At 49.2% G+C, this 17,996-nt stretch overlaps 1 protein-coding gene across 2 annotated transcripts in view; it reads left to right on the top strand.

The window, feature by feature from the left end:
• UBAP2L (ubiquitin associated protein 2 like) overlaps positions 1-17,996 on the top strand; it is a 38,284-nt gene that overhangs the window by 14,739 nt on the left and 5,549 nt on the right. The window contains exons 7-23 of one of the 2 annotated variants that reach the window (XM_087943110.1): positions 256-301; positions 1,599-1,708; positions 2,675-2,734; positions 5,646-5,698; positions 5,796-5,881; positions 6,693-6,864; positions 8,297-8,522; positions 9,752-10,017; positions 10,734-10,906; positions 11,338-11,527; positions 12,074-12,128; positions 12,850-13,027; positions 13,715-13,787; positions 14,668-14,863; positions 15,802-15,890; positions 16,983-17,036; positions 17,768-17,849. In XM_087943110.1, the coding sequence (XP_087799236.1) occupies positions 256-301; positions 1,599-1,708; positions 2,675-2,734; positions 5,646-5,698; positions 5,796-5,881; positions 6,693-6,864; positions 8,297-8,522; positions 9,752-10,017; positions 10,734-10,906; positions 11,338-11,527; positions 12,074-12,128; positions 12,850-13,027; positions 13,715-13,787; positions 14,668-14,863; positions 15,802-15,890; positions 16,983-17,036; positions 17,768-17,849 (2,109 nt within the window). The remainder of the gene's footprint in view (positions 1-255; positions 302-1,598; positions 1,709-2,674; positions 2,735-5,645; positions 5,699-5,795; positions 5,882-6,692; positions 6,865-8,296; positions 8,523-9,751; positions 10,018-10,733; positions 10,907-11,337; positions 11,528-12,073; positions 12,129-12,849; positions 13,028-13,714; positions 13,788-14,667; positions 14,864-15,801; positions 15,891-16,982; positions 17,037-17,767; positions 17,850-17,996) is intronic. The other variant, XM_087943111.1, reaches the window with a different exon arrangement.

The raw sequence follows: 17,996 nt of genomic DNA, 5'->3' as shown, positions 1-17,996 counted from the left end.
TGCAACACCCAATCCTGGTTTGTGGAGAAATCGAAGCATGAGAAGAAGCCCCGTAAATAAGCTCCTTCAGCGTTGCCAGGAAGTTGTTAACAGGAGCTTTTTCTATCTCTTTTCATTCGCACTGACTTTGCTACTGAGACCACCGGGGTGGGGGTGGGGGAATCATCTTTTGTTGCACAACCTGGTTAAAAGCAGACCCTGGGTAATCATGAACCTTGAAGGCAGCTAACAGACCGTTTTCTTTTTTATCTTCAGGCGGTTCTGGACGACGGGGAGGAAGGTTTTCTGCCCAAGGCATGGGGTAAGCTTCCCTCCGGGTTCGTGAGTTGGTTCCGTGTCCGGTTGTGGTCACTGTAAAACACCAGCCGCATTCCAGGTTGCAATAAAGGATATTTTGTAGCTCGGGGTTGAAAGGAGCAGTCCGTGGTGCCCTCTGCGCTGGGCGGTTTTCTTGCAGACGGTTTCATGACCCAAACTAGGTAACAGCATCAGTGCTGGAAGGAAGGAAGGAAGGAAGGAAGGAAGGAAAGGAAGGAGAAGGAAGGAAGGAAGGAAGGAAGGAAGGAAGGAAGGAAGGAAGGAAGGAAGGAAGGAAGGAGAGAAAACTGTGGGGTTCTGGGTGTTCTCTGAGCTGGGTGGTCTTCTTGCAGACGTTTCAGGACCCAACTAGGTCACTTCATCAGTGCTAGAGGGAGGTGGGTTTGCAGAGATGAGGAAGACTGAGCTTGGTTTTCTTGCAGACGTTTCATGACCCAAACTAGGTAACAGAATCAGTGCTAGAAGGAAGGGAGGAGGAGGAAAACTCTGGGGTTCTAGGCTTGGTGGTCTTCTTGCAGACGTTTCAGGACCCAACTAGGTAACAGCATCAGTGCTAGTGGCTAGCAACCAATTTCGGCAAACACCAAGGAACGGTTGGTTGGTTGGTTGGTTGAGAAAGATACGTGTTGGGGCTTCTGAGGACGAGAGAATTAACAAGGAGGCGCAGACTTGATGAAGAGAGTAGCGTAAAGCAGCGACGGACGCCCGTCCAAGCCGTTTGTGCTGGACTCCTAGCTCTGCGGAACGCTGAGTTTATATCGATTTCAGCAAATTTACATGGCCGCCCGACTCAAGTGACTCTGGGCTACAAAAGCAAGACAAAAGTTAACCGTTCTTCGCCCTCCTCCAACAATCAACACCAACCACTTCTATTACCTCTGTATTACCTCAAGGGGTCCCCAGGGCAAAACCAGGTCTTACGGGCTTTGTGAAAGAGCAGGGGGTGATGGGCCTCCTTACGAGAGGATCCCATCATGCACCCCCTGCCCTCTGGGTGGATCGGATACATGTCCTTGGGAGAAAGGCTGTCCTTCCAATAACCAGGAGGGGGAGCCACCATGGAGAAGGCCCTAGCGGGTGGCGAGACCAGCCGCGCACTCAAGCTGGGCTACTGGTCCCTGGTGAGGAGCCTTCGGATGGAGACTCGTGAAGGGTCTGATTCGCAAATCCATCTGAAGCAGCCTCACCAGGGACCAGTAGCCCAGCTTGGCTCAACCGCTTGTATCGGAGAATGGCCTCCCGCTGACGTTTCCTTGCTTCCACAACCCCCTTCCCCCCAGGACTTTCAACCCTGCGGACTACGCAGAACCCACCAGCATGGACGAAAGTTATGGCAATAACAGCAACACGTGGAACAGCACGGGAAGTTTTGAGCCGGACGATGGGACGAGTGAGTAACCGGGGTTCGGTTCCTGCCGTGGTTGGTTTGTGGGGGGCTTGGGGGGGGGGCTACATCTCCTTCCAAACTGAACGGGGGGGTGGGTGTGTGAATCTCTTTGGTGTAAGAATGTATGGGGTCTTCAACAATCTTACCCTGAAATCCCTGGGTTGGGGAGGTCGGGTGTAATCAGAAAATATTGGGGACTTAGAAGCAATTTAACTAATCTCCAAGGTACCCCTGGAAATCAATGTGTGTGTGTGTGTGTGTGTATATATATATATATATGTATGTATGTATGTATGTATGTATGTATGTGTATGTGTATGTGTATGTGTGTATATATATACATATATATATATATATATATATATGGCCTTCAGCTTTGTTCGGGTATTTTCCCACGTCATTATAGTTGTGCTTTTAAAGTTGTAGCAACGTTTCAGCAGAATCTCATCTGCCATCATCAGGCTTCTGTATTGTGTCTGTCTGTGAGTGTATATATACATATATATATATATATATGTACGTATGTATGTATGTGTGTATTTGTTTTCTTTCTCCCGAATAAAGCTGAATACCATACATATGTGTGTGTGTGTGTGTGTGTGTATGTGGGTATAACCATCAGAGTAGAGCAAAATGAAAAAGAAAACTTAAGGGAAAGGGTCATACACCCCTCTGTCTATCCCCCTCCCTTGTCGAGAACCCCCACATCCCTCCTCCACTCTTCCTCCGTAAGATTTACACCCCGTTGTCCCCCCCCTCCTGATTAGTTAGCCCCATTTAAGCTTGTATCCCCCCTTCCCCCTTTAATTTGATCAATATCCACAGGTACGGGCTGGGGGTGGCAGCGGGGGCTGTGGGGGGGGGGGGAAGCGGGGGCGCCTCGTCTCACCTTTCGAAGTATTTTGACCGTACTGTTTTTTTTACTGGTTTTTTTTGTTCTTTTTCTTTCCTTGTTCTGTTTTGTTTCAGGAGTTGATTACATTAGGGGCGAGGGGTCAAATTATCCCCGAAAATTTGACACTGCTCCTGGTACGAGAAATCCAGGGGCACTTAAAATGCCCTCGGATCTTTCTTTTTTTTAATCTTGTTTTATATTTTTTTTATAAAAAAATCTTTTAAAATAAGCTGGAATTTATCTGTGGATATGTTAACTGTCTTGTCTTTTTTCCCTCCCCACTCTCTTCCTCCTCCTCCATCTCTTTCCCTCTCTGTTTTGTTCACTTTAATATTTTTAACAGACTTGCCTGTTGCTTTTTATTTTTACCACTAATGCTTTTACTCCTGGCATCTCCAAGGTTTTTTTTTTGGGGGGGGGGGGGTGGGAGGAATTTACCATTTTTTTTAAAGTGAAAATTGGCTTTGATTTCCCCAGCTTGATGGTTTATGATGGAATAATAATGTGGTTTAAAATATAAACTAATTGTAACTAATTTAAGATAAGTGTTCCTCAACCCCACCAACTTTAAAATGTCATTTGCTTCTCGTTTGGGGCTGGAAAAACAGTCGTAAAAATGGGTTTTGCTTACACAGGGTGCAGTCAGAACTCTTGTTGTATCTACTGGGGGTGATCCAACTGGATTCACGTTGTGCTAAGTCCCTCAGCTGTCTAACAAGCTGTAGGAACTTGGCTGTTGGGGTTTTCCACTGTGATGGTTTGGGGATTCTTTTTACCAGCAATGCAAAAGGAGTACTGTTATTTTCTGGTGTTTCCCCCCCTGGTCTACCTGACTTAAAATACGATGCATCAATAAAATAAATAGGTCGTTCCCATGAAGCCTTCCGAATTACTTAAAGCAAGTCTTTCACGTTGCCTACAATTTATGACCAATCTACAACCAGAAAACTTAGCTGGAGTCTGAGCTTCACAGAGCTCCTGGCCTGCCAGATAGCTTTCCTGCAAGTACATCAGTGCTAAATTTAAAAATTAAAAAATAACTGGAGTTTTTAGTAAAGGGTCAGGATAATAAGGGACCTTCTGGGCAAACAATTGCTCAGTGATCTGCCTCTCTGTAGACATTCTTCACTGCCTTTCTTCTTCTGCCTGATTCTGTTGATTGACCCACGATGGGGCTGGGTGGGGGGTGGGAAGGAAGCTGGCAGAAACTACAACAGATAGATAAATAGGTAGATAGGTAGGTAGGTAGATAGATTAGGTAGGTAGGTAGGTAGATAGATAGGTAGATAAGTAGGTAGGTAGGTAGGTAGGTAGGTAGGTAGGTAGGTAGGTAGGTAGGTAGGTAGATACATAGAAAATAATGGCTCAGAGTCTTGTGTGATTTCCCTTCCTGCTGCCTTTTCCTGGACCTTGAAATGAACTTCTGAAAGTTTATCTACTGGAAAAAGGGGGTTAGTCGGTCAGCCGTATCCAGGGGGATGTTTCAGTGACTTGAATCCGGATGTGGGCAGCCCCCGTGCTGTTTTCAGTCCAAAGTACTTCAAGTTTAATACCCGACCATCACTAACTGGAGGTGTTTGTGTGTTTTGGCCACCTTCCTATTTAGGGGGAGAAGGCCAAACCAGTTTCATTTTGTGCACCAGTCTTAACACGTATTCCTTCGCAGGAAGAGAAGGATGACTATAATTTATCCATATCTATCTATATCTAGATATCTATATCTATCTATCTATCTATCTATCTATCTATCTATCTATCCATTATCTATCTATCTATCTATCTATCTATCTATCTATCTATCTATCTATCTATCCATCATCTATCTATCTATCTATCTATCTATCTATCTATCTATCTATCTATCTATCTATCTATCCATCTATCTATCTATCTATCTATCTATCTATCTATCTATCTATCTATCCATCTATCCATCATCTATCTATCTATCTATCTATCTATCTATCCATCATCTATCTATCTATCTATCTATCTATCTATCCATCATCTATCTATCTATCTATCCATCCCTAACTATCTATCTATCTATCTATCTATCTATCTATCTATCTATCTATCTATCCATATCTATCTATCTATCTATCTATCTATCTATCTATCTATCTATCTATACATACATACATACATACACACACACACACACACACACACACACACACATTGTCCTTGAGAGCTTAGAATCTTTTGTCCAAAGACAGAGGTCCTTGGCCCACTGCCCCTCATTTTCCTATCACGGGTGAAGTTAGAAAGAAAGATAACTCTTTCTTGATGGGAAGCCATCAGAATTGGAAGCTAGCTTAGACTTTGGGGGATGGTTAGATCGTTGATGATTAAGATCTAGGTGGTTAGATCTAGCTTAGAATTGGGGGATGGTTAGATCTTAGATCTAGATGATTAGTTCTAGCATAGACTTTGGGAGTGGTTAGATCTTGACTAGATCTAACGTGGACTTGGGAATGGTTAGATTTTAGTGACTAAACCCTAGCTTAGATTGGGGGATGTTTAGATCTTGATTAGATTCTAGATGATTAGGTCTAGCATAATTTGGAGAGCCTGATGACTAGATGTAACTTAGATTTGGGGATGATTAGATCTTGATTAGATCCAGCTTAGACTTGGCAGGTAATTAGATCTGGCTTAGACCTGGCTTAAACTTGATCCTGGGGGTTAGATCTTGATGATTAGATCTAGCTTAGGTTTGGGGGATGGTTCAGCCTTTCCAGAGGAGCGTGAGTTACAGGTCAGGGCAAAAACCACAGAAGTTCCCCTCTCTCCCGAGGGGGTTCCAGGGTCCAGTGGTGGCCGGGGTGGGGTGAGGGGGGTTGTATGTTGAGCTGCTGTGCCCCTGCCTCTCTCTGCCCCCCCCAGCTTCTGTCTGTCTGGGCAAGGATTGCCAGCCTGCTTAGCTCTTTTGCATTGCTCTTTGAAAACTCCCTCCTCCTCCTGCTCCTCCTTTGTTTTGTAACAAAGTGCTTAAAACTGGCTCTCTCCCCTCACGTTTGATCTCTGGCTCTTCCCCTGCAGGTGCCTGGAGGACAGCAACGGAGGAGTGGGGGACTGAGGACTGGAATGAAGATGTAGGTAAACCCCCCCCCCCCCCAATTCCTTTTCCTAGCTTTCTACTTAAAAGAACTTGGGCGGGTTTCATTGCATTCTTTTCTCTTTCTGCTCCAGCTTTCCGAAACGAAGATCTTCACTGCCTCCAATGTCTCCTCGGTGCCGCTGCCTGTGGAAAATGTGACCATCACAGCTGGACAGAGGTGATCCTTTTCTCCCTCCTTCCCTCCCTCCTTCCCCCCTATCTCTCTGTCTCTCTCTCTGTCTCTCTCTCTCTCTGTCTCTGTCTCTGTCTCTCTCTCTCTCTCTCTCCATATATATATTATACATATCTGCGCTCCTTGGTGCTCTCTGAGCTTGGTTTGCTTCCTTGGAGACCTTTCATGACCCAACTAGGTAATACCATCTGTGCTGGAAGGGTTTGTGCAGAGAAGGAGGATTGCGGGGGTCCTTCGGGCTGTCTGAGCTGAGTAGTTTGCTTACAGACGTTTCATGACCCAACTAGGTGACATCATCAGTGTTAGAGTGAAGTCAGGCTTGTGGAGGAGACTTTGGTATCCTTAGTGCTCTCTGGTTTTCCTGCAGACGTTCCATGACCCAGCTAGGTAACATAATCCATGCTGGAAGGGAGTGGGGTGTTCAAGAGTGGAGAAGGATGCCTGTGGGCTCCTTGGTAACTCTCTGAGCTTGGTGGTTTTCCTGCAGACGTTCCATGACCCAGCTAGGTAACATCACCAGTGCCAGAAGAGGATGCGGTTTAACTCTCCTTTTAAATTTTGCTCTGTTCAGAGAGCAAGCCCCACTCCCTTCTAAGCACTGATGCTGTTCCCTAGTTTGGTCATGAAACGTCTGCAAGAAATTATCCCAGCTCAGAGACCCCACAAGTTCAACCCTGAGCTACAAATAGTCTCTTCTGTCCTTAACATTTATTGATTTGATCGGCCCATTTTGATTCCAAAAGAAAAAGAAAAAAAGGCCATATCAAGGAGTGACTCCTGGTGTTCTCCCTTCCAGAATCGACCTTGCAGTGCTCTTAGGAAAGACACCTTCCTCGCTAGAGAACGAATCGGCCAACTTGGATTCCTCCAAAGCGCCGGCTCTCAACCAGCCCCTGGTCTTCAGCAATTCGAAGCAAGCCACCATCTCTCAGTCGGGTTCGGCGAACACCTTCTCCCACCACGGCATGGTAAGGAAATGGCCTGTGTCCCCCTTTTTTTAGCTCCCTGAACCAGCCTTCCCAACAAAATAAAATCTAAAGAGGACAATCGGAACTCCTCCAGAACTTCAAACTCTTTCTCCATGGTTTAGGGAGCATTCCCGACCCCTGAAGCTGGAGGAGGATCTTGGTGGGGTGTTTTTTGATTTGATTTCTTGGAAAGAACGGTGTCTTTTGAGTTGAGAAATTTTATTCTCCGTGCCCGTTTTTTGCATTAAGTCAGTTAAAAGCTGGCTCCGACGATGCAGTTTTAATTGCATTGGTATAAATGGCTAGTCTGAATGTGTGTTGTCACCGGGGGGGTTATTTATCATTTTTCTTTCTATTATTTTTATTTCTTTTACATGCTTTTTTAAATATCCTTGTGAGCCGCCTTGAGTCACCATGTGCGAGTAGGCAGCAGTGTAATTTTTTGAAATAGATAAATATATATTTAAAGATACAACTAGGCTGGAAAGCCCAGGTTTGAGACCCATATGACAGGGTGAGCTCCCAATCTGTTGTGGTTCGCCGGCGGCAGGTACAGACAGCTGAGGTCTCGGAGAGCGAGGAGTCAGACGAGGGGCCTGCGTGTGATGCAGGGATGGGGTCAGGACCATCAGGGAGTGGAGTGCTGCCTTCGGAGGTTGTGGAGGCTGGCAGCAGCAAGGAAGAGGCCCCCAAGGAGCCTGTGCCCAATGTGTGTGCGTGCAGGTCTGCTCGAAGGAAAGAGCAGCTGCAGCAGCACGGGTGACTTGGGAGTAAGGCCGCAAGGTAATGGCCTCTCCCTTAAGGGATAAAAGCCAGCTGAGAAACTGGAGTTCTTTGCAGGAAGCAAAGAAGTGTTTGCACTCAAGCCTGGTTGGACATTCGGAATATCTTGGTTGGTGTTTGGAGACTCTTTGTGTTTGAACTATTTCTTGGCAACTTCATCTAGTGTTCTTGGCAGCCTTGCACCACCTTGGCAAGGCTCCTTCTTATCAGAGACGATGAGTTTGAAACAGCCTTTTAGCCGTGAATTAACGGGATTTGCAGAGAAGCATGAAACGGTTTTGCTTTTTTTATCTCCGTTTTGCGTTTGTTTCCTTGGAACAAGGTTTGGGTCAGAAACACAATCTCCCCTCAGCTCCTGCCAACCTAGGAGATTGAAAGCATGCAGATAACAAGTAGATAAATAGGTACCATTTCAGCGAGAAGCGAACAGCACTCCCTGGTGTCATGCTGGCCACCTGACTGTGGAAATAAACATCAGACAGTGGTGGCTCGAGGCTGTTTAAATGGAGATGAGCCCCCGCCCCACCTCTAGAATCTGCAAAAACCTTTATTATTATTATTATTATTATTTAAAGTCTCCTCTGATGGGGGCTGTTTTGAGAATCCGCCCTGATTGTGGCTGTGCCGTCCTTTTTCCCCTCCGCTTCAGGTCGGCGTGCTTGGAAAGGGCTTCAGCGAAGTGGGGGAGGGGAAGAGCAGCAGCAGTACCACCACCACCACCACCACGACCGGCTCTCAATTCCTGGAGCAGTTCAAGACCGCCCAGGCCCTGGCCCAGCTGGCGGCCCAACACCCCCAGCCATCCGGAAGCAGCAACGCGGCCTCCTCGTGGGATATCGGCAGCACGAGCCAACCCTCCTCCCTTGTGCAGTATGGTAAGATGTTCCGGCTGCGGGGGGGGGGGCCATAAGAGAAGAGATGTAATGGGGGATGCGGGAAGAGCCTCGGGAGACAAGGAGGGACCGATCAGAGAAGAGACTTGCCGAGCCCTCCGCTAAAACAACGGGGTGGAGAAACTGGATCCGAAGGAACCCTCCCTAGTTTCTCAAGTTGTCAAGGAGGCGGTGGGAATTTTGCGCTTTCAGACTTGCACAGTTCTGTCGGTGTAGCTTTAGGGTTTGGAGAACGATCCGATAAGGGAGGGCGTAGCCCAGAGCTACATATAATGGGAGGAAAAAGAGGATCCGAAGGAACCCTCCCTAGTTTCTCAAGTTGTATAGGAGACGGTGGGGATTTTGTACTTTCAGACTTGTGAGCTTCTGGGAGTGTTAACCTTTCCGCGAAGTAGAATTAACCCCTCGGTGCAGTGAGTGGCCTTGGGAAATGGCATGAAAAAAAATGCCGCCTAGGGAGCCGTTGGATAAAGGGCAGCTGAGCCCCCAAAAAAAAAAAAATCTGTATAACCTGCAGAGCAAAACCAAAACAGAAACCCTCCCCTCCTAGTTTCTCAGGCTGTAAAAGAGACAGTGGGAGAGCTGTCCTTTCCGCCTTGCAGGCTTGTGGCCAAGTTAAACCTTGTACGAAAGTAGAATTAATTCATCTGTGGGGATGAATGGGCTAGTAGGGAGATGGGCTGCCTAGGGAACAGTCAGGTAAGAGACTGCGGAGCCCTCGGCCACCTAACAGGTAGAGAAAGAAGCACGGAAAGAAGGAACCCTCCCTAGTTTTCTCAGACTCTAAAAAAAGACTGCAGGAGATTGACGTTTTCAAGCCTCTGGCCAGGTAGCCTAACAAGCAAGTAGAATTAATTCGTCTGTGTGGGTCTACCTTGCAAGGCTGACAGAAGGCGGCAAAGGGGGGGAAGGGTTTTGTAACAAGTTGCTCGGGGCTGGCTTGGGTCCTACCTATCCAAGGTCGGCACACAAGAACCTGCTCTACAGCACACACACACACACACACACACACACACACACACACACACACACACCATCCAGAGAACCTGTTTTCTTCACCTTCCCTGCAAAGAGGGACACCGTGCCAACTTACTGTCTCTCTCTCTCTCTGTGTGTGTGTGTCTCTTTCTCTCTGTCTTTCTCTCTTTCTCTGTGCCTCTGTCTTTCTCTGCCTCTCTCTCTCTCTCTGTATGTCTCTTGGTGGCCCGCAGATCTAAAGAACCCCTCGGAACCGGCGGTGCACACCCCCTTCACCAAACGGCAGGCCTTCGCCCCCACCTCCACCATGATGGAAGTGTTCCTCCAGGAAAAGCAGCCGGTGGCGACGGCCTCCTCCGTTTCGGCTCCGCCGCCTCCGTCCTCCCCGCTCGCCACCAAAACCAACCCGGTCTCCCAGATGTCCCCGGATTCCTCCAGCCCTCAGCCAGCCCAGCAAAAATTAAAACAACAGAAAAAGAAGGCCTCCTTGACATCAAAGGTGAGAGAGCAAGAAAGAAGGAAAGGGGGGCGGGGGTCTCTTTGAAATTGGACCTGTGGTGTGTCCCCCTTTGGGGGTGTATGGAGATGGCATGAGCCCCGAAATCCTGGTCTCAAGCTGGCTAACTAGGAGACCACGTCGGCTTCCCCTAAAAGACAGCAACGTCTAACGCATCTTCAAAAGTTGTTGAGAGAGGCTGCTCTAGGCTAAGGGGCCCCGACCTGAAATCCAAGGGCCACAGCCATGCTTGCCCCCGCCCCCCTGCAGACCTTTAACAACCGATAACTTTTACGCACCTGAAAGGGGGGAAGGAACAGGGAAAACGGTGCAGTGAATCCAATCCAAGCGGAGTTCTTGTTTTTTTGCCAAAGCGAACAAAGCTTGGTTTTGGAGCGTTTCCCAGCGTGCCTGATTTGGATCGATCCGGCCTGAGCTCGCCCGCATGCCAGTAGACCCTTTGGGGCTCGCCCGTAGCCTTAAAGGGGGGACAGTGCATGCCACAGCAAACGCCAGGATTACGGGTGACTTCGCTGCTGCAGCCGTACAGCTGCCCAGCTTCCCCGGATGCCTGAACAAGCCTGTCCTTGTTGGTGCCAAATTCTGTTGGAGGCCCCTGTCCTAGCCAGTTCTAGAACCACAAACTGAACCTCATCAGCCAAAACGCCCCAAAAAACACCCCAGCCTTCCCGTCTCAACTCCACTCATCTCGTCCTCAGATTCCAGCTCTGGCGGTGGAGATGCCCGGTTCGGCGGACATTTCGGGACTCAACTTGCAATTCGGGGCCTTGCAGTTTGGTTCGGAGCCCGTCCTCTCCGAGTACGAAGCCCCCCCTGCTACGAGCACCGCGGCCAGCCAGCCTCCCAACAGCCTCTACACGAGCACGGCCAGGTGAAACCCCCCAAACCGTTCACAGCGAAAGGGCTCGGCGGCGCTGTAGGTATCGGTTAGGTAGGATCGAGGTCCAGGCGCAGATGAGGCTTCTAATGTTTTTTTCCTCCTTCTTCTTCTTTAAATAGATATTTATTTTATTCGAAATGAGATTAAAGTACAAAGTGCAGAACCCCCCAAAAAAAAAGAGAGAGAAAAATAAAAATAAAACTCAAAACAATAAAAAAAATAAAACCAACGTAGAAACATTTGCTTCGGCAGATGTGAAATTCACCCGCAGCCCAATAGCATTGATTGCTCCTAGGATTCCCAGGTCCTCTTATCTTTCTGGGTTAGTGATCTAGCCAGGTCTGGTTCTCTTCCCTTCTGGGATCCTCCCTCCGATTCTCATCCACTCACGTTGTGTTTCTTCTCTCGTTCTCCCTTCCCAGCGAGTCTCTGTCCACGATTTCCTCCAACAAGAGCCAGGATTCGGCGTTCCCGAGTGGCACCATGCCTACAGCAACGTATACCTCCCAGAACAGTGCTCAGGGACCACTGTACGAGCAGAGATCCACCCAGACCCGGCGGTACCCCAACTCCATTTCATCCTCGCCCCAAAAAGACTTAAGCCAGGCCAAGGTAGGCTGGAGCTGTTCTTGGGCAGCGCCAGGCTCACACTAGCTTGTCCTTAGGAGGGAGAAATCCAGAGCAAGGCGGCTGGTTTGGTCAGTGGTTAATAGGTTGGTCTAGAAACCAGGAGACGGGGAGTTCTAGTCCCGCCTTAGGTATCAAAGCAGGCAAGGTGACTTTAGGCCAATCACCAGGAGACTGGGAGTTCTAGTTCCACTTTAAGCAGGAAAGCCAACTGGGTGACTTTTAGGCCCATCACCAGGAGACGGGGAGTTCTAGTTCCACTTTAAGCAGGAAAGCCAACTGGGTGACTTTTAGGCCCATCACCAGGAGACGGGGAGTTCTAGTCCCGCCTTAGGCATGAAAGCCAGATGTGAGCCTTCCAGCCTGTTCCTTTCTCTCAGCCTAACCCACCTTGCAAGATTTTTGTGGGGGAAAATAGGAGGAAAGAGTATTCGATAACGTTCACCCCCTTAGGTTACCTGTAAAATTTTAAAGGCGGGATAAAAATGTGTCTATATATATATATTTATATATCCTTGTCCTTTTCTCTAGAATGGCTTCAGCTCAGTGCCACCTACGCAGTTGCAAACCACCCAGGCAACTGAAGGTAAACTCCCTTTCTTGGGCATGTGAGGGGTGGGCAGGCATCAGGGTATTCTTTCCCCACTCACCCCCCCCACTTCCCAACCTGCCCTGAATTTGTCACTTCGGCGCACCAGAAGTGCCGTCGCTGAGTCCAGCATCACATGCGGACTGGGAAAGTGTGAGGTGCCAGTTAGCATCTCTGTGGCTCAGGGCAAGATCCCCTCCCTCTTATTTCCTTGCCATCCCCCACCCCCACCCCCGAAATTTTTGGGAGTCCACTCAACTGATGACAGTTGGGCAGCGAATCTGGGAATCCTTGAACTGCCCCTTTTGGATCACTTGTGGGGGGCTGTGTGTTTGCCACCCCGTAACACCCCTAGAAGGGGATTGGCGTGAGGGCAGCACGCGTGGTGTCTGTGAAAAGCATCCCCTTCGGTGGTTTTCTCAACCTCGGCCGTTTTAAGATGCGTGGACTTCAACTCCCAGAATTCCACAGGAGTTCTCACCTCTTTCAAGCAGAGGAACGTGGGTCCCTTTTAAAGAGCCCCCTCGCCAGCAAAACGTCCTCAGCACACGGGGGACCAAAAGAAAAATCCCCCCTCCTGCCGTTAGCAAACCCACCAAATAGTCCTGGTTGCTCTTGACTGCCCTTGTTCCAGTTTGCTGCTCTGCCTCTTCCACCTCCCTCCCCTCCTGATTCTCTCTGACTCTACCTCCCCTTGTCGTCGTCGTCCCCCCACCAGGTTCCACTGGGTCTGCAGTAAAATCCGACTCCCCTTCAGCCCCCAGCATCCCAGCCCCTCTGACCGACGCCGTGCCGGCAGCCTCCCTGCTGACCACGGCTACCCAGCATTCCTCGGTGCTCAGCAGCCTGAACCACGCCGAGGAGCTCTCCAGCACAGCCGCCACGCAACACAGCAGGTACCAGCGAGATTGTGGGGGGGGGCACCCCAGCGAGGGCTCCACCTTCCATTCCTTTTTACCCATTGAGCCCCCCCGCTCTCTTACTTTGGGTCTTCGCTGCTACTGCCCCCACAAATCCTCCAGCTGCTGAAGACCAAAACGGAGGCCCAAAAAACCCACAAACTATCAAGCCTGCTTGGAAAGAGTAAACTTTAGAGCAGACCCCCGTGGTCACATGGGATCAAAATCCAGCCTGACTCGTATTTACAACGGTGGGCGCATCCCGGGGTTCGGCGATTTCTCTTTCCCGACCTTCTGTCCAGCCAAGTCAAATGGGGGAAGCCGCGATTCGCTTCGCGAAGGCGAGGAAAGTCATAAAACGGGCACGGAGCTCCCTTAAATGTCTCCCCTTTTAAGCAACGAAAAAGTTTGGGCTCCTTTGTCGACGTAAGCCGAAGACTTAACCCCCTGTGTTTCCCAAGGATGGACCAGTCCAAATTGTAGCATATCCACAGCACACAGCAACGACAAGAAGAAGAAGAAGACAAAAAGAAGAGAAGGGTCTTAGTTTGATTTCACCAAGGAACCCGTGTCAGAGTAAAACCGAGTTGACTTATGATTTGTGAACCTGGAAGAAGGAAAGAAGAAAGAAAAAAAAGAATTCTTAAATGTTGGTTTACCAGCCTTGCTGTTTTATTTCCACAGTACCTTACCTGCCCAACAGAACAGCCTCTCTTCCTCAACTTCCTCTGGTCGCACGTCAACTTCAACTCTCTTGGTGAGTGGGGATCCAGACGTGGGACGAGGGAGAAATACCTGAGGAATAATAAATACCTGAGAAACGGGGGGGCCTTCTCTCTCAGCTTTGAACCATCTCCACCCTCCCTTCCTGCCTTGCTCAGCCTGTAACTAGTCAGGAGTGGCAAGCCACCACATCCAATCCCAAGAGTCAGAAATGGTGTAGGGCAGGGGGCTGGACTAGATGACCTACAAGGTCCCTTCCAACTCTGGTTATCTTCTCTGAAGCCCCATAGAATCTCCAGAATTGGCCAAGGTGGATTGAATTAATAGAACATTTGTAGCTCGGGATGGAACTGTTTGGGGTTTCTGGGTGTTCTGTGAGCTGGATTGGTTTTCTTGCAGGCATTTTCACGACCCAGCTTGGTAACGTCATCAGTGTACTAGAAGGGAGAGGGGGGTTTTGTGGAATGGAAGGGAATGAGAATAAGGAAGAGAAAGGAGGACGATGGCGCTGGGGTTCTCGATGCTCTCTGAGCTTGGCCGGTTCTCTTGCAGACGTTTCAGGGCCCAACTAGGCAACGCCATCCGTGCTGGACGAGGGTGCAGTTTGGTCTCTCGTTTATATACAATAGCTTGCCCTGCCGGTGTTGAGGCTGGGTGGGTTCCTCCTTGGGGGTCCCTTGACTGGAGTCTGGGGTTCGTCCCTGCTTATCTGGGCGCTGACGAGAGAGGTCTGATGACGTTACCTAGCTGGGTCGTGCAACGTCTGCCAGGGAAAAAACAAGCGCGGACGGCACCCAGGACCTCACAGCGGACTGTCCTCCTTTGGCGTGCGCATTTCTGAAGGTCCTCCTGACCTCCTCATGCCCCCTGTTTGCTTTCTCTCCCACCGCCTCCCCTCTCCCCTCCTCCTGTAGCACACCAGCATAGAGAGCGAAGCCGTGCTCCACTCTTCCACAAGCACTTTCTCCACGGCCTCCAGTACCGTCTCGGCTGCACCGCCGGTGGTCAGCGCCCCCTCAAGCCTGAGCAGCGTCAGCAGCCTGGGCCTGAGCCTCAGTAATAACTCCACCGTGACGGCCACCACGCGCAACTCCATAGCCACGACGTCAGGTGCCTCCTCGAGGGACCCGGGTTGGGTTGGGTGGTTTGGACACGGTCCATCTGTTGGGTTGGGAGAGGACTTCAAGGTGGATAGGAGCCCCTGGAAGGAAGGAAGGAAGGAAGGAAGGAAGGAAGGTCAAAAAGGAAAGAGAGGCCGTACGGGTTCTAGGAGTGGAGCGTATGGTAGCAGAACCAGTAAAGCCTGAGAGAAATTTCTCTCTACTCTGTCTTATAACCGAACTGAATGAAGTCGGGTCCGTCTTCAGTCTCTTTCTCATCCTTTCCACTTCCCCAGGATTGAATTAACTCTCTTTTCTCTTCCTCCTTTTCCTTTTCCTTCTCACCTTCATCATTTCTTTCTCTTCCTCATTTCTCTCCTCCTTTTTCTTCTCCATCTTCATAATTTCCATCTCCTCTTTATCCTCCTCCTCCTCCTTCTTCTTCTTCCTCTTCTTCCTCTTCCTCTTCCTGTTATTCTTCTCCTCCTCCTCCCTTCTTCCTTCTTTCCTTTCTCCTCTTCTTCTTCTTCTTCTTCTTCTTCTTCTTCTTCTTCTTCTTCTTCTTCTTCTTCTTCTTCTTCTTCTTCTTCTTCTTCTTCTTCTTCTTCTTCTTCTTCTTCTTCTTCTTCTTCTTCTTCTTCTTCTTCTTCTTCTTCTTCTTCATCATCATCATCATCTCATCTTCTTCTTCTTCCTCTTCCTCTTCCTCTTCCTGTTATTCTTCTCCTCCTCCCTTCTTCCTTCTTTCCTTTCTCCTCCACTTCTTCTTCTTCTTCTTCATCTCTTCTTCTTTTTCTTCATCATCATCTCTTCTTCTTCTTCTTCTTCTTCTTCTTCTTCTTCTTCCTCTTCCTCTTCCTCTTCCTCTTCCTCTTCCTGTTATTCTCCTCCTCCTCCTCCTTTCTTCTTCCCCCACCTCCTCCTCTTCTCCCTTCTTCTCTGTTATAGGAAAGGCTCCCCCCAACCTGCCTCCCGGCGTGCCCCCGTTGTTGCCGAACCCGTACATCATGGCGCCAGGACTGCTGCACGCCTACCCAGTGAGTTCGGGCCCGCCGGGCCATTCCCCCACCTCACCGAACCCACGCCAGTAGATCCTGCTCCCCTCTTCCCCAGTAGAGGAGCAGGAGGGACAGCGCGTGGGAGAACAACCCCGAGCAGCACCGGATGTGGTTGACGCAGCCCCTCAAACACTGCCTGAACTCACAACAACTGTCTCGGACACCCGTTGGCAAGAAAAAGAATATAGATTTAGATAGAGATAGAGATGGGTGGATGGATGCAAATGACGAGGCCGGGATCCTCTCCCTCACTGGGCAGAGAAAATCGAGATTATTCTTCCACCCACCTGTAAATCAGACAGTCTTGTTGCTGTTAACACACAGGGCACCAGTTAAAATAAAATTGTCCTTCCCTGGGATTTTAGGAAGGAGTGCATGTCCAGGGTAAACATTTAGTTCGCTCCGTTCCTGCTCCGATTACAGAATCCCGCTACTTAACCTGTAAACAACCTGACACCAAGGATGGTATTTTATTTAGAATTAAAAACAACATGAAAACATTTTAAAAGCATTTTAAAAAAACCCATAAAAACAACATAAAGCACCAAGAATGTTATTTTATTTAGAGTTAAGCCGTGTTAAAACTCTGCAGTTAAATAAAAATTTAACATTCCATGTGTGGTCAGAAATAATCTGCCTCCCTAAAATTTGACACGTATCCACATCTTTGAGGCTTCGATAGTCAACAATGTGAGGGGGGGAAAGGATGTAGAGCGAAAGGTGGTTTTTTTTTTTTTGTTTCCCACTTGTGCCTTTGTGGAATTTACAGTTTTTGAAAATGCCTTTTCCTCGATAACGTTTACGCCTTACGATGCCAGTCTAAGCAGAACACATTCGGCTTGTAGTTTTATTTTTAAGGCAGGCATTTCTCACAGCATATGGGCAACTATATAAATATCTCGGTGTAAATTAAAGCCACCCAGATCCCTAAATCTGTCTCTTTGAAATCCTACTTGGGGCATCCCAAAATAATAACAATAATCTCATTTGAAACATTTTGGAGAATTCCTAACTTCTGCCTCTCTCTCTCTCTCTCAACTTCTTTGTAACTCGCTCGGTTTCTATTTGCAGCCACAAGTTTACGGCTACGATGACTTGCAGATGCTCCAGACAAGGTTCCCCTTGGTGAGTTCAAGCCAGCCTTCCCCAACAGGGCAGCCCTTGACCGACGGCCACAGTTGAGCGTTTCCGTTGCTAAGGGAGACGTGATGAACCTTTGCCCCATTTGACGAACTTCTTTTGCCACCGTTGTTAAGTGAATCAAACTGCGCTTGTGAATTAGGCTTTCCAACGGACCGCTGGTCAGAAGGTCGCCAAAGGGGATCACGGGAATACTGCGACCGTCATAAATACGAGTCGCCAAGGGACTGAATCTTGATCGCGTGAACTCGGGGGTTGCCTCACAAGTCACAACTGTGAAAAACGGCCCAAAGTCCCTTTTTTTAAGGGCTGTTGTAAGGTCACTAAATGAAGCATTGTAAATGGAGGACCACCTGCAGCTGCGAGGATTCTCTTTAAAGGGGGAAAATATCTAAATTTGGTGTCTTTTTTTCCTACTTTTATTGTAAAATCTGCAAATGTCATGAGGCGTCCCCTTCCCCTTCCCAGCTCTCAAATCCTCCCCGGGCCCGAGTACGTGGGGCCCCGCCCAGGCGCGGCGGGGGGCCGGTTTCCCCCCCCCCCCCCCCCCCCCCCCCCCGCCCCCCCCCCCCCCCCGTACCACCACCCCAACCGAACCAGGGGCCCGGGGCGCCTGGGGGGGGAGCGACGCCGCCCCAGGGAAAGGGCGGGCGCCCGGGGGGCTTCGCCAATTCGAGGGAACCCTTCCTCACCTCTCCTCCCTCCCTCCCTTCCAGGATTACTACAGTATCCCCTTCCCCACACCAACCACCCAGCTGACCGGAAGAGACGCCAGCTTGAACAGCAATCCTTACTCTGGTAAGAGGAGAGGAGACCACAAGGGAGGGAGATTCCTTCCGGGGCAAACAGACGACCGATCAAATCTTTCGCCTGGTTCAGCTCTTGCCATCCTGCACACACACACACACACACACACACGGCACGGATTTGCGACGCCCGGGACAG

The sequence above is a fragment of the Notechis scutatus genome, chromosome 14 (genome assembly GCF_049901735.1).
Source record: "Notechis scutatus isolate UNSWTSFEM ecotype Mainland chromosome 14, rNotScu1.2, whole genome shotgun sequence".
Classification (NCBI taxonomy): Eukaryota; Metazoa; Chordata; class Lepidosauria; order Squamata; family Elapidae; genus Notechis; species Notechis scutatus.
This window is presented reverse-complemented; position numbering and strand designations above follow the sequence as displayed.